General features: G+C 43.3%; 1 protein-coding gene across 2 annotated transcripts in view; it reads left to right on the top strand.

The window, feature by feature from the left end:
* TLL2 (tolloid like 2) overlaps nucleotides 1-16,561 on the top strand; it is a 41,834-nt gene that overhangs the window by 7,214 nt on the left and 18,059 nt on the right. For both annotated transcript variants that reach the window (XM_067299957.1, XM_067299958.1), the window contains exons 3-7: nucleotides 4,473-4,588; nucleotides 6,586-6,688; nucleotides 9,699-9,815; nucleotides 13,561-13,706; nucleotides 14,619-14,814. In XM_067299957.1, the coding sequence (XP_067156058.1) occupies nucleotides 4,473-4,588; nucleotides 6,586-6,688; nucleotides 9,699-9,815; nucleotides 13,561-13,706; nucleotides 14,619-14,814 (678 nt within the window). The remainder of the gene's footprint in view (nucleotides 1-4,472; nucleotides 4,589-6,585; nucleotides 6,689-9,698; nucleotides 9,816-13,560; nucleotides 13,707-14,618; nucleotides 14,815-16,561) is intronic.

Raw genomic sequence — 16,561 nt, 5'->3', positions numbered from 1 at the left:
CCACTTGGAATAAGCACATAACAGGGAGAGGGGAGAAAGTGGGGAGGAGAGGTAGGTTTTATCAGTATACAGAGAGTCACATATTAACTCAGTGACTGGCTAGCACTGGTCTGTGAACCATTCATGAGGCTGTGGAAAATGGTCCATAGCTGGTGTGCAAATACCCTTCTGGGTATCCAGCTACAGGTCAGACAGTTTGGGTTCATAATGGTCCAGGATAAATTGTGAGGATGAGCAGCACTTCAGGGTCCATGATATTTGGGGATCACTGCTTTAGCATATATTGGTATCACTTTCTTAGATGTGCAAGTCCTAACAATTTTGTCTTTTAATTACTTGTAATCTTCTCGAACAAACTCCTTTTTCATTGAAATCTGCCTTATCTGGCCTCATACAAGATGTGGCTCTTGGAAAATTATCTCACAGATTTTTTAGGGATTGAGTCATTTGGATACTCAAAAAAAAAAAAAAAAAAGAATGTCTTGCACCATATTTTTGTTTGAGCCAGAGTTAATCCAATCAGACTTTCCATTCACTTAGCTGGAAACATTCCACTAAAGCTTCAGATTTCTCAAGGTGAGCTAAAAAGCCAATATTGATCTGAGGTTAAAGGCAAATTAAAAGCTACAAAGCAATTTTCTTTAAAATGAGGACTCTTCTGAGTCTCAGGTTTTCTACTTGCCCAGTAGAACTTCTCTACTCCTTGTTTATGCCACAAAGCTTTAGCAGAGATTATTCCACTTCAGAACACTTAACAGCAGAATGATCAGAGCTCTGAGCCTACTAAACCAGATTTTTTCAATATCTATTATTTGGTTTTGGTTTTTGCTTTCCATGAAAATTTATATACAGGCTGCATTTGAGGAGAAAAGGTGCAATATATTTAATGACTTGGACATTTGCAGCTGCTATTTGAATCTGTAGTTTTGAAAAAGGCCTGTAACAACTTCTCCAAAATGCAAAGCTTAGGAGTTCAAGACCAAGGGACATTAGTTATCTGTTCAAAGCAGAGTTTGAATGAAACCTTTGATTGAGGACAACTTTGTTCAGTAGTCAAGCTGTGAATTTTTAAAAAGCACAGCAACATATTCCAGAAGTTGAATGGCAGATGGTTTCCCTTTTTGAAAGAGACTGCCCATCTGAGAGTGCCTGAGAATCCTCCTGCAAGACAGTGTGATGGAAGATGAGTTAGTGTGTGTTGGTGCTTGCCAGAATGACTGCTGTATTTGTTGTAAGAGACAGGACTCTCCAAGTCATTAGACTGGAGCTTTTGTGCCTTAGCTTTTCTGTTCTAAAACCCTGCTGTTTTAAACTGCTCTTAATTCCCCAAAGCTTACACCTGCTGGGTAAAAGTTAGTGCCAAGCCAGGAGAAGCCAGATGAAATTTGCTGAAGGACTTTTTGGAAGGCGAGATGCCTTCTGCTGCATAGTGGTAAATGCTAGATTTGATGTGGCTACATGGTTGATGATTTGATGGGTATAGTCTCTGCAAAAGACTTTAAAATGGTTTGTCGCATTCTCTTGTGCTGTGCAAAAGCTAAGAGGCCTGCATGGCAGTGCTAACTGCGCAGGAATAGTTAAACTTTAAATTGGGAGTGGTCCTGCATTATGTCATCCCATCCAGTACCCAGTGCAGTTTTGACACAGTGTAACATATAGGTAACCAACTGATGAATAGTAAATGCCTGTCCCTCAGCTACATCACTTGAAAATGACTTCTGAAGCATTTATTGCTTCTTCTGCCTTGATTTTCACTTCTGTTCCTTTCCAGCAGCTTAAGTGTGCAGCAGCTTCTTCACCGTGTGCCAAGACCACCTCGGTTCAGTCTCTTGGACCCCAGAAGCACCAAACACTCTTCTCACTAGACCTGTTGACTGCCTTGCTACTAAGTGGAGTACATTTGTATTGCATACTGATGTGCTGTGAGAGATTGTGCTCTACAAGTGCACATGCATTGCTCGTTAATATCCTGTTACCCTCTGCACATGCAGGCAATCACTCTCTTCAACTATGAAAAGCCAGACGGATCCTTATAGTAGAGTTTCCTTTGCAGGTCTCCTTTCTGACATTTTAGCAGAGTAGTTTTTGCTGTTAGATGCCTTAGTACCTGCTCCATTATTATAAAGTCTTGCCGATTACTGTGTAATTACACTTAGGAGAATTAGATCTGGGCTGTCCGTAACTGGCACTGTGGTTCAGTGGAGAGCAGTAATGCTCTTTATCCTGTGTAACTGTGGTGATGTAGTATGTGTTCCCAGTGATTTAGGCTTTCCTTATCGTTTCATGGGGGCAGCTTCATTCACATAGATTTTTGAGCAAAGAAAGAGAATGTTCATATACTTTGGCAAGTTATAGATTGGAATCCCCTCTCTACTAGGACACCTTGCCACATGCCTGCATTCCTAGAGTCATCCTAGGCCGATGGCCACTCCAGACCTTGCATTGCCTATGGTGATGCCAGAGAAGCGGCTGAAAAATGGCTTACTGCCCTCAGAATAAGTACGGCTGGGATTCAGCTTCTTTGCAGTGTTCATCTGCTGGGCCCCATGCATTTCCTGGTTGAGGGTCCTAGGAGCATCCTGCATTGTGAAGCTGGAATTATCCTAACAGATTGTACCACAGATAACAAGTCAAGGCATCTTTGCAAGAGGTGGAAAGGAATAAAGTGTATTTGTTCTGTGATAGTAGTCTTCAGGCTTCTTTTCCAGTATGTGCAGGCCATCACCTTTTACCAGCACCTCTCTCTGCCAATGTGAAGAATACAGACATCATCACCTGCCAAACATGTTGGGAGAGGCTGGAGATTGGCTGTTTCTGCAGATACTAAAACTTCCTGTGCAATGCTCCTTTGTAGTTGCATAATGGTAAGGGGTGTTCTCAGGGCTCAAAACTGTTCCTTTGAGAAGGAGGGAGCAGCGTGGAGGTTTTAAACTCTAATTTTTTGCTTTACACCTCTAGGGCAGGTGCATGCATTCTCCTACCTGTTTTGTTCAGTGGTGCTTCTTTCTAGCAGTTTTTAAATACCTTTGCCTTTCCTGGCAGGAATCACTTTGCCAGAGTCTGTGCTGAGCTGTGCCTTGAAATATGTGCAACTCATTCCTTGTAGTGACTCCACCTTCCAGAGCACCCCTAGGAGCTGTTTGGTTGAGCAAAACCCTTTTTTTGTGTCCCTGCCTATTGTTCATCTTGTCTGACCTGTCAAGCTGTGGGTCAAAGTACTTCAGGGAAGTTAAGAATTTCTGTCCTAGGTGACTCCCTCTCCCCTTTTGGAAGATATTAAACTTCTTGAATGGGACTGGTCTCTTTTCACCTCCAACTTCCGACCTGTGAATCTAAATGTGACCATGGCTGAAAAATTAATGAGTGTGTGATAGCATCAGGTAGAGGAGCATCCACTGGCATTTCCATGAGAAAGGGAGCCAGATGTTCGGTCTTGTCAGATCTTTCAAAGCACTGCTGCTTAATGAGGGATTTTTGGGGGCTGCCTTGCTGTCACTGAGGAAACCAAGTTGCAGGTCAAGGGCAGCTTTATAACATCAGTGGTTTATGAAATTAAAAAAACAACTGGAAAGCAAGAGAGCCAAGGTCCCTGCTCCGTGGGATGGGTATTTGCATGTGTCTGGTGAGCGTTCTCAAGGAAATGGGAGCTTTGATATGTGTGATCCTCTGACCTAGCCAGTCAGCTGCTCTGCACATGTGCATACTCTTTCCTTGTTCCAGCTCAGTCCTCCTGGCTCAGAGAACAGGAACTACAGTAGTGGCTGCTTTCCCAGATGTTGGAAGCTGCCATTCCCTAAAGAAACATGTGCTTGCGCATATTATTTGCTTCCCAAAAGTCATTCTGGGTTTTACCTTTCATCAACTGCAGCTGGCCACAAAAAAGGCAAGGTGGAGAGCAGAGGAAGCTGTAGCGTTCACATTTTACCCTGCGCAGTGGGAAAGCAGGGTGGATGCTGGACAGCCAGAGCCTAGGCACAAGAGAGCTTGCCCTGCTTTGGTTACATTGTTTTAACCAAAAAAGGGCAATTAACAATGGTAACTAAGGAGAACTTTATTGAGCAGCATGTAATAAAGGGAAAACAAATTTGCTGGCAGCAGTCTTGTGGTTGTGGAGGGATTAATATTTTGTATTTGATCAATGGATAAGATATTCCTCAACAGGGTTAAAACCTAAATGTGCTGGCATGTGGAAGGAGGGGAGAGGGAGAAGGGTGCCTTTTTCAGAGGCTGTTTCCCTGTCCTTGAGCTTATAAACTTTTACCTGGTAATCCTGGCAAGTTTCACATCACCCCCTTTGGTGAGGTCTCAGATGGTAAATGGCGCCTTTGGCCACTGCCAGGCGAGACTGAATGAGCATCCTTAGAGTACAAGCCACCAACCTGCATACGGCAGCCAGATGCAAACACTTTAACAGACCCTGATGCCTTTCAGAGGGTAACTCCTTGCTGCTGTCTTTTTTTCTTCTCTTGCAGCTTGTGGTGAGACCTTGCAGGACACAACAGGGAATTTCTCAGCCCCTGGCTTTCCAAACGGTTACCCCTCCTATTCCCACTGTGTCTGGAGAATCTCAGTGACCCCAGGGGAGAAGGTAGGCGTGACACCAGCTCAAGGTGTGCTCTGCATTTCCCTGACAAGTATCTTTGCCTGTGACAACAGTGTTAGCAGCTGGCAGCATGCTCTAGACCTCTGCATGTCTAGAGTGCAGAGTGGGAGCCTGAAAACACTCCTGAGCAACATCTTTGTCCTCCCAGAGACTCACCTGCCTTCAGGGAAAGAGTCCCAGGGGTCAGGAATACTTGTTCCTGAGGACAGGAGAGGTAATGTGGGAGTAGAAACCCCCTACAGTTTGCGACCATGTGTTGATCTCTGAACTCACTCCTCTCAGTTCAAGGCAAAACCCTTCCTGGATAGTTTCCTCACATACTCAGCTTGCCACGTGCTAGCTGACTGAGCTGAGAGCTGAGGAAGTGACCTTTCAAAGCCTGCTGTCAGTCAGATGAGTTGCATAAAATGTGCCAACAAGATGGGGTCCTGGAGAGAGCTGGAGGAGTCGAGTGACACTGGTGACTTGCCACTGTCACACAGGCAGAACGTCCCTGTCAGGGGAGTCATGCTGAGCCCTAGTGCAGATCAATCAGCCATTCCATCCACTTGCTTTCTAGCTCCTTTTGCTTTATTGATCCTCCTGTAGAAATAAAATCTTTCCTTAATTCATTAATACCAGCCCTTTAGACTCTTCATATTGCAGCCTGGCTTTGGAGCTTCTCAGCAGAGCAACTTCATTGAGGCCCACCCTTGAGAAGCATTTAAGACTCTGACTCAAACAAAGAAAGAAAGGCAGAGTTCACTTGTTTTTCATCAGTCATCTTGCTCTTGGACTCAGTTCTGTTGCCTGCAGGCCCAGTCCTATACAGTGCTGAACCCCTACCATTAACTTCAGGGAGAGCTTTGCAAGGGGAAGAGATATCATGAATAGTCCAGGCTCTGAAATAATTGCAGTGTGGCTTTTACAGTATAAATGTTACTTCAACTACTGTAATTTCTCCCTTTGTCCCTCAGCCTCTTTAGAAGAGTTACATCAGATATGACCCAGCATCTAAATGCTGAAACACTAGTATTAAAAAAAATAAATAGATCGAGTTCAGATTAGGTGCTTCTACTTATTTTGCCATGTTTAAACAAATGCAGTAATTGGTACATTGTGGTATCACAGCAATGGCGCTAGCTCAGAACAGATATTGGTTGTAGTGTTCATCTGTATAGAAACAGATGAATCTCCTTTTGTTGTCCAAAGTCAGAGAATTGCAAAAGTCTGAACAAAGTAAGTGACATCATTACCAGCATTCTGTACATCCTGCCAGGTCCGGTACTTTGCTTTGGGAAGAGAATATCTATTTTAACCTAATAATATTCTTTTGGCAAGGAGTAGATGTACTATATGGGTCAAATCTTGCAAGAACATAATGCCACAAGTATATGCCATGCAGTGACTTCCATAGGCCCAGAGCAAGGCCCATAATCCTTGTTATGGAAGAAGGAGACCAAAGGGATAAAATTTTCAAGCTAAATACTGCTCTGTAAAGCCACTGAACGCTGTTGAATCACAGTAATCACACAAACATAATTGTCAGAATGTGGAAATGTGTCAGCAAAATTAGCTATTTCTTGCAAGAAGTGTCATTTATGTAAGGAATAAGCCCCAGACACCTGTGGTTTGGGGCAATGTGTTTCTCTATATTATTGATGTTAATCAAAACCAAGGATTCTATTTTTTAATTGAAGAAACAAAATTGGGCTTTTTTTTAGTAGCCTTTTACTAATTGAGGAGCAGTGACTGTGTGAGTTACAGAATGGACAATAAAGTTACTTGTACTATCTGCTATCATGTACTATATTGTTCTGTTAAAACTCCTTGAGAAGCCTTTATTTTTGGTGAAAGGTGATTAAAAAAATCCAACCAGCTGTCCAGCTGTCTTCTACTGTGCGCTCCCTTATGTAGCATAATAGCAGAGATAAAGTACATAATCTGTAGAGCCTTCTCTTTGAAGTAGCTCCCTTTGCAAATTGTGTCCTTTCTCTTTGCAGATTATGTTAAACTTCACATCGATGGACCTGTTTAAAAGTCGCCTTTGTTGGTATGATTATGTTGAGGTGCGTGATGGCTACTGGAGGAAGGCTCCATTACTGGGTAAGTGGCTATTTCGTTTTACTTGCATTTTGTGTGTTCTTCTTGAGGCCTATTGCAAAAACCTTCCTTTACCTTTAAGGGGCCTATGTCCAGCCAGTGCTCTGGTGTCCGTTAATGTCTCCACCTAGAGATGTCAGAGTGTTGTATTTGTACCAAATGATTCAAGCTCCAAGTCCTTTAGTAGCAAAAGCTTTATTCCTTCCTTTTCCAGCTTGAGAACTGAGGCACAAAGGAAAGTGAGTCAGGGGCATAGCTGGGATTAAAAAGGTGGTCTGTGGAGTTTTAACCACTTTAACCACTTTTCCACAAGGCCTGAGTGGAACTGTCAGGCAGTCAGGATGAAGCAGCCGTACACCTTCTCGCCCAAAGGCCTGCCATTATTTCTCCTTGAGAATACAAATACAGAGCAGTTTGTACTTTGGGCCTCTGCACTTCCATCTGGGAACTTGCCTCTGGGCAAGGAGATTACTGATCATGCCAAGGATGCCAATTGTGCAAGGGCTCTACCATACTACTGCTCCCAAAGATCTCAAGAAAATGCAGCTCCTCCTCGGTGTCCTCTCTATTCCTCCACCTCCTGCTATCAGAAGACTGCAAGTCTTCTCCCACCCTGCACTGCTGCTGACTCCACCTTGGTCCAGAGAGCCAGGGGTAGCTTGCGAGACACCTGGCAGTACCCTTAGACTGTGCAGCAGTTGGTGAGTTCCCCATGACCATGGGGAAAGGAGAGCTCAGAGCGGGCAGTGAGGATTCCTGGCTTCTTTTTCTAGCTTTGCTACTGGCTCTGATCTTGACCCTGTCTCCTAATCTCACATGTCCCTGTATGTAAAATGGTGCAAACAGCCCCTCCCCCCAAAAGGTAAGGAAGATGGCAACAATCAGCTTGTGTAGCATCACCAGCTGTGTTAGGGATGCTGTGCCTGATGCTGCAGCACAGATCTGGGCTAGTCAGACAGCATGGTCAGTGGGGCTACAGAGGTGCGCAGCTCACCTTGGCCCCTTTGGAAATTCCAACCTTAATGCCAGATGAAGTTCTTAGGTTGGAGCTGTGCTGCTCTCTAGAGGCTTCTGTGGGCCTGTATTTCTATACAGGAGTTGGCAGCAGTTTTTACTGCTTCCTGCCTGCTTTAGGGTTGGCAGAAGCTGTTGCTGGTTTCTGCAGCACATGCAGCAGGTAACATTGCTCCAGCGGCTGTAACTTACATCCTCATTATTTAGTTTCTCTGCCAAGTAATTGGAAGGTATTTCAAAAGCGAAGCACCTCTCTGTCCCCCTAATGCAGGTGGACTTGTGAGCGTTTCCATCTGGAATGAGAGACTGCATGAGTGGCCACAGCTCCCACAAGGGGCTGAGCCCATGAAATTAGCTTGGAAGAGGCAGACAGGCAGCAGTTCAGCAGAGGGCGGGGAGGGGGATTAGTGTGAATTGTGAAAGCATGGACTTCTTGTGGAGAAAAAAAAAAATACATGTGCACTGCATATTTTCCCAGGGAAGTGTGTGGAAACCCAGCCTTTAAATGGCATATAACTTTTTATGAATGGGCCCTTTATCATACTCTGAGGATTTTGCTCATTCTAATTCCTCATCTGCATTTCCTCTCCCTGACGTCCTTGTTAACCTCCAAGTCTAAATCCAGGAGGCAGTTGCTCAGTGACCCTAGAGGAAGGAGCTTTGCAGTGCTGATGCTATTTGTTAGCATCCCTTTCGGAAGGGGAGATGGGAGATGCTGCTGTTACACTGTGGGCCTGTCACACTGCCCAAGCAGTGCTGGGCAGCTTTGGAGTACAAGGAACTCAGAATGGAGGAGGCAAGTAGAGCTAGGGTCTGGACTAATATTTGGATGGGGGGTTCAACAGAGGAAAAAAGGGGGAAGGCAGAGAAAAAAGGTGTTTGGGGGCAGCTGACTAGGCAGGGGAGCTCTAGGCTTTTAATGCACAGGACTCATGCCAACCCCTCTGCCCCCATACATAGGAAAAACAACAGCCTTCTCTGCCTGACAGTCAGCAGGCCTTGAGCTGTCTGTCTCCTTTTCCAGTGTAGGGAGTCACTAATGCAGCCTGCTTCTGAGAACTAAGGTGCTGTCTTGCAGGTAAGGCATTAATGGAGTTTTACCTAGTGGAGGTTGTTTGAAGAAGACTCTGGTCTGGTGATTCAATTGGACAAGGTGCCCAGGCCTTGTGGAATTCAGCCCTGCTGGTGTCAGCTGAAGGGAAGAACCATGTTTGTACTGCGTGCTCTCAGTACATACTGAAGTGTTTGCTTTGTGCTCTGAGGAACTTCTGGCTGGAACAGGTAGAGGAAAACCAGGGCTGAATTAGGGTTATTGCAGTTGTCCTGGCTACTCTGGCAGTTGCTGTTTGCAGCTGCTCTGTTTCAGGATTCTCCCTTGCTAACAGGATTCAGATATTTACCAGTGCTGATGCATGCCAGAGAGCTCTTTGCTGGCTGAACCATAGAGCAAAAGGGCCCTTGGTCACAAAGCTATTGAGGATTAAGAGATTGAATGACTGCAGAGGCTTAACTAGGAAGAGGTAGATTTACTGGGGGAGGAAGAGCAGAAGAGATAAAGGGTCTGTAGCACTCGTTATAGGATGAGCTGTGTTAGATGGTGGTCTGAGGAATCTGCGTAACCCTCTTTCTCATCAGAATGGCACATCTCAAGGAGGGCAGGGAATGATTCCCTACCCTTGTCACATCATCTGCCCAATCAAGTGGTCAAAACAAGAGCCCTGTTGAATTTACCATGGCAATGGAGGCTGCATTTGTGAATACTGGATTCTGGTCCCAGGTGGAAAAAAAACTTTATTAATTTAATAATTTAGGAGAATATGAATTAAGGGTGAAAAAAGAGAAAATGATTCAAAAACATGAATGGTGGGAGTGAAAGCATGTTTTACACAAACACCGCTCCTTTAACCACATATTTTCTTCACTTCTTGGACCACAGGGCCTGCTACACTGTGCTGCCAGTCAGCTGGGAAATCTTGATTGTCTTTTTCCTGCCTTCTAGGTAGATTTTGTGGCGACAAGATCCCCGAACCGGTTATTTCCACAGACAGCAGGCTGTGGATCGAGTTCCGGAGCAGCAGTAACATCCTAGGCAAAGGCTTCTTTGTGGTCTATGAAGGTATGGCCCTTAGGTAGAAGGACTCTGTCGTATTGCATGGAACACTCAGAACTGGATGCAGGGATTTATGGGGTCAGTAGTTCTGCTTCACCATGTGGTTAGACATGGCCCCCACTCTTGTTCTGAAGGGAACTGGCAGAATTTGCAGGCTGTTTCAGGGGACGTGACCTGGATCTACAAACTAGATCATCACATTTGCTTTCAGGAATAGGTTGGCAGCACAGGGCAATGGCTTCCATTCATAGGCCATGGTTCTGTTGTTTGCCCTAACTGGTCCTGCAAGCAGCAGTGCTGTGTGTAGACAGGATTACTGTTAGTAACATAACAGACAAGGCTCTGTTTGGGATCATAGATTTTATATCATTTAATGCATCTTATTTTGGGTTGTTTGCTTAATTCAAATGCAGAAGATTTTTCTTTGGTTTCTCTCTTGTGTGGGTTACTTACAGAAGTTTGGAAATTAGCATGTAACTTCTTCTGCCTCTCAGATGCTTCAGAAGCTTGCATGGCACTGGGAGGCTGAGACTGCTTCAGACGAGGAGCAGTGCTGCCCAAGTGACTATGAATCAGTAATACCCCTTTTGCAGATATGCCTAGTTTTGACAATAATGGTTCTAAAACGTATTAAAAGCCTTTGTTGTTCTCTGGGCAAGAAGCATTTTCTTAGAAGTACCAGTGTTGTCAACAGTGTTGAGGTTGACTGTATTAGTTCCAATGATACATCTTTCTGCAGCCACAAGGACAAGCATGACATTGGAAACCCAATGCTGAATGTCCAATATACTCATGAATAATGAAACTAAGAGAGGGAAGTGAAGAAAACACAGTACTGTTAGGGAAGTGCAAATAAAACATACAAGGATTTTATGACAGTGTAGGGCTAGCAAATCCTTCTTACAAGAAAAATATGATTTCAAAAGGAATTGTTACCCCAGAGACAGAGGTAGCTTGCCTTATTTTTTATGTCTCTCCAGAGAAGGAGCTGCTGCCTGGACCATGTTGTTTGTAACGCCCCTTTTATGGTAGTTTGCTGGAATTATAAGTGACAAAAGTAGTGTGTCTGTAATAGTCTGTACTGTTTTATTTTGGCTTGTTGCTTCTGTTGGCTACTCAGCTTAATTTTTACGGTAGGTTACCCTCCAGTGATATCTGGTCTAACTTTGGGGAGGGGAAAAAAAGAAAAAAAAGCAAGCTGAGGAATATTCTTGGAAAGCAAGTTCTCTGTTCTTCATCATGTGTGATAATATAGCATCTTGCTTCATATTGATAAATGATACTGAAAGAAAATTTATTTGACGTTAGCTGTGTGCCAAAGTCAGTTTGCAAAACTTTGTTTTCTCTGGATAATTTTCCATATTTCCTGTTGATTAATAAATGATCCCTAAACGTTCAGTAAAAATGAGCCATACTTGCTTCACTTGACTGTCAAGGAGAGCAAATGGAAGTGGACTGTGCATCTAGTGGTTGAACTTTGCATCCCCCTGTTCATATTTTCCTGCCTCTTCAAGGCTTTTGCTTTTTACATAACCCTTTCCCTCAAGAAGCTTCCCTTTGGGAAAAAAAAAATATATATATATTAATAAAATATATTGCTAAGCCTGACAGCAAGCACAGAGAGTTACTAATGGAAGCCAGTTTGTGCCAAGAAACAGTGACAGCCCATTTCATAGCTCTTTTCACAACTCTGCCTCCTCTTGTTGGAGGGGCAGTTATTAAGATTATCTGTATTTCTCTAAATATTTTGTTTGCTGAAGTGGGAGTGTTTCCAAAAATCTTTCTTAATCTCTATTTCCCTCTGATTCAAGCTCTGTTAATGGCTTGTTTCTTTCCTCATTTTCAGGTAGTTTTCTCAGCTGCTGAATGACTTCTGTGTCCAAGCAATAAGGGTAACTTTTATTTCCAAGAGGGACTATCCTGAAATCTTTAACTACCTATTGATTTTTGTCCAAAAGCTCTCTGTGTTCCTGTTAGTTCCCCTTTTTCTTTAGAACTCTTCTCCCTCACGTGTTAAAAAGCAAACATGGGTTTTACCACTTCTCTTTCCTTTGCTTTACCAAGAGTGCGTGTAAACTCCTGTGCATCTGAACTTTGTTGTGACCTCTGGGATGTGGACTGATCTTTGGGGTGGCTTTCTTCAGTTCTTGACCCTAAAGTTTCAAATAGGTGGGAGGAAAGAGGTGGAAGCAAGTAGCCCCATCATGGGAGGATTATTTGATACTAAATAACAGAAAATTAATATAGTGAAAGTGTCCTCACTGTTCAGTCATATTGTTCCTTTTCTTTCATGAGATTCAAGAAAATCTTTTCCTCTTTATTTCATGACTTGATGGAGAAATTGCTGGTGGTATTACCTTGCAGCACTGCCGGTAGGAAATAGCTCTGCTCTGGGCTGCTATTACCTGTCTCCGGAAGCTGCTCTGAAGTCCAGAAGTGGGGTCTGCCAACAAGCCCAGACACCCTGAATTTGTCAGGGTTATTGGCTTCTCAGGCTCTGTTAGCAGATGTTATTTCCATTTTGCAGTAAAATTCTTCTGGTATTTTAGCTACTCAGCTGAATTTCAGTGTGAGCTACTGCAATGAATAGAGAAAATACTGTGTGCTGGCTGACAGTTTTGTGACTGTTAAACAATTGTCTTCTACTTTGCTTTGGTAGTCCTCTTTCTGTTAGGTGGGCATGACAGTTCCTTGCACAGTCCCCCAGTGGCTCTTTTTTGGCACCACTTCTAGCTCTGAATATATAAACTTGAACTACAATCTAAACTGTGTTCTGCAGCTAAATTTTAGTTAAAGGTATTTCATGGTGTTTGGCCTTAGCACTGTATTCTACAGCAAAAAAATCAGCGCTGCCTCAGCAAAAGAGTGCTTTTAAATAGGTAACTGTTAAATGTTAGTAATTCACCAGGCAAAACCAAGACAGCATAACCTCACACAAGCACTCTTTGGGACATTGTAGGGAGACCCTCAGCTGAACTGCTAACATAATGCATTGTGGGGAGATCCTGAGTGTGAGGGAGACTGATGTTCAACAGGTGCCATTGCAAGGTCATTTCTCTTGTACTTTCCGTCAGTGGTTTGCATTTGCTTGATTTTAAGCACAGCCAAAACATTCATTTGCCACCTTTAACTCTGTGTGTGTGTGTGTGTGTCTTTGACCGTGGAGTAACACAGGTATTAACCTGTTATACAGTCCTGCAGAACTGATATTGTCTTTGAGGTCTCTGCTACTCTTGTATTAAGCTAGATTTTATATTTAGTTATCTGTTCTTGGCCTTTAAACCTATTAATTTCTGCATTTACCACAAAGCTTAAGTTTTCATTCCCAGCAGCCAGCCTGATGGTCTCCTGGTGAACCGCTCTCTTCGTGCTTGTTAATATTGCCATCGTGTGGCTGGATTAGATTTGCAACTTTTTTTGATTTGTTATTTTACATCTTTTCTTGGTCCTTAGTGCTGATACCAGGTGTTAAGTAGTTATGAAGGTGACCAGCGCTGTGAAACACACAAATACATAAATCTTCTCTGTCCCCATTTGTTCACCTTCTAAGGAGGTTGGTACAGCAAAACAGAAGACACAGTCACTAAGATAAAACGTTAGATTTGTAAAAACTTCCATGGCTTGTGTATTCCCTTTATGAAATAAGCGCTATCAATATAGATTTGAATGAAGAAGGCGGCCATGTTTGGAGCAGGCTTTAGCTAAGGAAAAGCCTGTAATCTTGTGTTTTTGCTGTTTGTTTTTTATGAAGCTATTTGTGGTGGAGAAATTCACAAAGATGCTGGCCAAATCCAATCTCCCAATTACCCAGACGACTACAGACCTTCCAAAGAGTGCATCTGGAAGATCATAGTTTCTGAAGGCTTTCACATAGGAATCACATTTCAAGCCTTTGAGGTGAGAAGGGTCATTGTAAGCTCTTGAATGGTTATTACAGCTCTATAGGTCCTTTAAAATTAAAAAGGAAGTGATTTAAATAATAGCATGTTTTGCTTAAAGAAGTCTTCTGAATAGTTCAGAACATTATTTCTCCTCACCAGAAGATTTCTCAGAGATTTTCAAGCCAAGGTTAAAATATGATGAGTTTTTGAAAAATTTTACTCTAGACAGGAGGAATTAGAAGGGGCACAAAATAGTTGATCGTGTTAAGTAGGGGAGCATGAATCCCTGTCCTTTCACTCTGGTCAAATGAAGTTGAATGATTGTAACCCAGGCAAAAAATTGCTGTTGCTCTCACTGGGGCTTGGCATATTTCAGCATATTTGTGACTCTCCAAAGAAACATCATGGTTCAGGCCAGCAATTTATAGGATGTATTAGACCCTTGGCCAGAAGCCCTATGATCTGTTTGCTGACTACTAATGTATAAGTCATAGACAGGAGTGGACAGGATCTGGGTTGATATGTAAGTCCCATCTAGCCCACAGGACACTATGGCTTGTGTACAGTCCAGGAGAGGACTGACACCACTACCTCCTAGCTGTGACTTCAGGGCTATTCCTTGAGCCTTTTTGTTTGTAGTTGTTCTACTCTGTCCCTTACAGCTTCTTATGGCAAAGCAGCCTGTAGATAGTCAGGGATCAAGTTTCATGGGGGGATAGCCATGAAATGGCAGTAGAACTGACATGTGCCTGTGCTTGAATGTGGTTTCAGCTGCAGGAATGTTCAATGACACCATGATGCAAGGGCCTAGTTGTGATCAGTTGTTTGGGATGCTTCTTTGGAAGCTGGTTGGTGAGCAAAGTCTGAGTAGCTAGGACTCAGAGCACTCATACTAGTGAGGTACAGGCACAGCCCTTTCCCTTTGCAGATCGAATGGCATGACGCATGTTCTTATGACTACCTGGAGATTCGAGATGGCCTCACTGAATACAGCCCGTTGATCGGCCACTTCTGTGGCTATGAGAAGCCAGAAGATGTCAAATCCAGCTCAAATAAAGTGTGGATGAAGTTTGCATCAGATGCAACCATCAATAAAGCAGGCTTTGCAGCAAATTTCTTTAAAGGTATGTGATCTGGTACCTCTCAAGATCAAAGTTAGGGATCATTCATTGCTTAACCTACTGTCATACCAAAGCGATTGGTTACCATTATATCTATTTTTAGTTGAAAGTTATTAGTCTTGTCTGTACAACTGCCAATGTCAAATTTACAGGCAGAGTGCTTTGAGAGTGTATACGGGGTTGATGCTGAGGCATGAACACTGCCTCCCTGATGAGACAGAGTGCCTGCCTCAAAAAATGTTAGCAATTCATCTATAGGTAAGTAGCTGCACAGGCACTAACACCTTGTATTTCAAAGCTGAACAGCATGTGACCCCCATTTATCCATGCCAGGGGACACTGACGTTTTCAAAGAAGGTTACTAGTACTATACAAAAAGTGTTGAAAACAGCTGTCTAAAGTTATATGCCAAAAGAAAACTTTGGAGAGAGGGAAAATTTGAATGCATGTAGAATACCAGGGAAAATTTGAGAGCTTTAGGAGACAAATGTGTTCCTAAACAGAGATCCTCTTCAGTAAGATGTGAGCCAAGACAAAGGTTTTGCTTAAGAGCTGGACCTTTCCAAGCATTCTGGTGGCTTAATAGAGGCAAGAAGCAAGTATCTAGCTGCTTTGGAAAATACTTGCTGGAGCTGCTGTGAGGTGGATAGAATCATGTTTCTCTCTTATTTCTGTACACCTGTGTCTGAACCTAATAGTTGCAATGCCAGTATTTGGATTATATAAGTCCTTTCTTTACTTCTACTTTAACTTTTGTCTTCCATTTAGGGTGATTAAAAGATCACTGGCAAATACTGTAATGTTTCATTCCAGATGCTGGACAGCTCTCACAGTGCTTGGATTCCCCTCTTTAAATTTCTCAGATTCCGTAAAGACACAGTTAGTACTTCTTCCCAAAGATGTGTTGGCCTCTTTCAGGAGCTCTGAAAGACTGACTGTGTGGCACAGACATCTTCTGGGGACTAGCACTAGCCAGAGACTTCTTGGCCTGTAGCAAGTCAGTTTGTATAATATGAGGCTTTCCTGCAAGTTTGTAGAGTACACCTGCCTCTGGGATGTTTCCTTGGGATAAAGATGCCCAGAAATAGATTTTGATTTTTTTTGGGAGGGGGGGAGGGGGGAATGCATAAACATGCACTGCTAGTGCAATATCAGACAAAGGTATTGTCTATGCAGTTTTTGCTGGCAGACTAGATCTTGCAGCGTCTGGTCAGACACACAGCTGTAGCTCATGGATGTTTATGGTGTTGCTGAGTCCATGCTAGTAAGTCCAGCTGAGGGGCAAAGTGTATTCACTTGGGCCAAGCACCACAGTAGCTGTAGCTATGCAGCTTCTAGCCAGGTTGCCTTGTGGGCAGAGCTTATTGATGTCGATTTGCAAAAACTGTGTAGACATACCTGCACGCTCCATGTGGAGTTTCAAGTTGGAACCTGAAGTCTGCTGTATCCAGAGGGATTGTGCCTGGCAGCTGCTCCATAAATGAAGTAAATGAACAAATTAGATGGCTCTGCAGGCAGCCTGCAGACTGCCATCCTCAGCTGACTGAGCATTGATGCAGCTTTGCCTTAATGAATTGTGTACAGAGCTACAATTACATGTCTTACAATGTTGGGAAAGAAAATAGCTTAAAGAAAACAGAGTTAAGGATCAAACTGAAATTAGTGCCCTGTGAGAACATGCAGTGCTAACTTCTAGCTTTTCAGTGAAAATAAACCTGCAAACAGCCAGATCACAGAGGGTAAGTCTTTG

Source organism: Apteryx mantelli, chromosome 7 (genome assembly GCF_036417845.1).
Source record: "Apteryx mantelli isolate bAptMan1 chromosome 7, bAptMan1.hap1, whole genome shotgun sequence".
NCBI classification, from domain to species: Eukaryota; Metazoa; Chordata; class Aves; order Apterygiformes; family Apterygidae; genus Apteryx; species Apteryx mantelli.
This window is presented reverse-complemented; position numbering and strand designations above follow the sequence as displayed.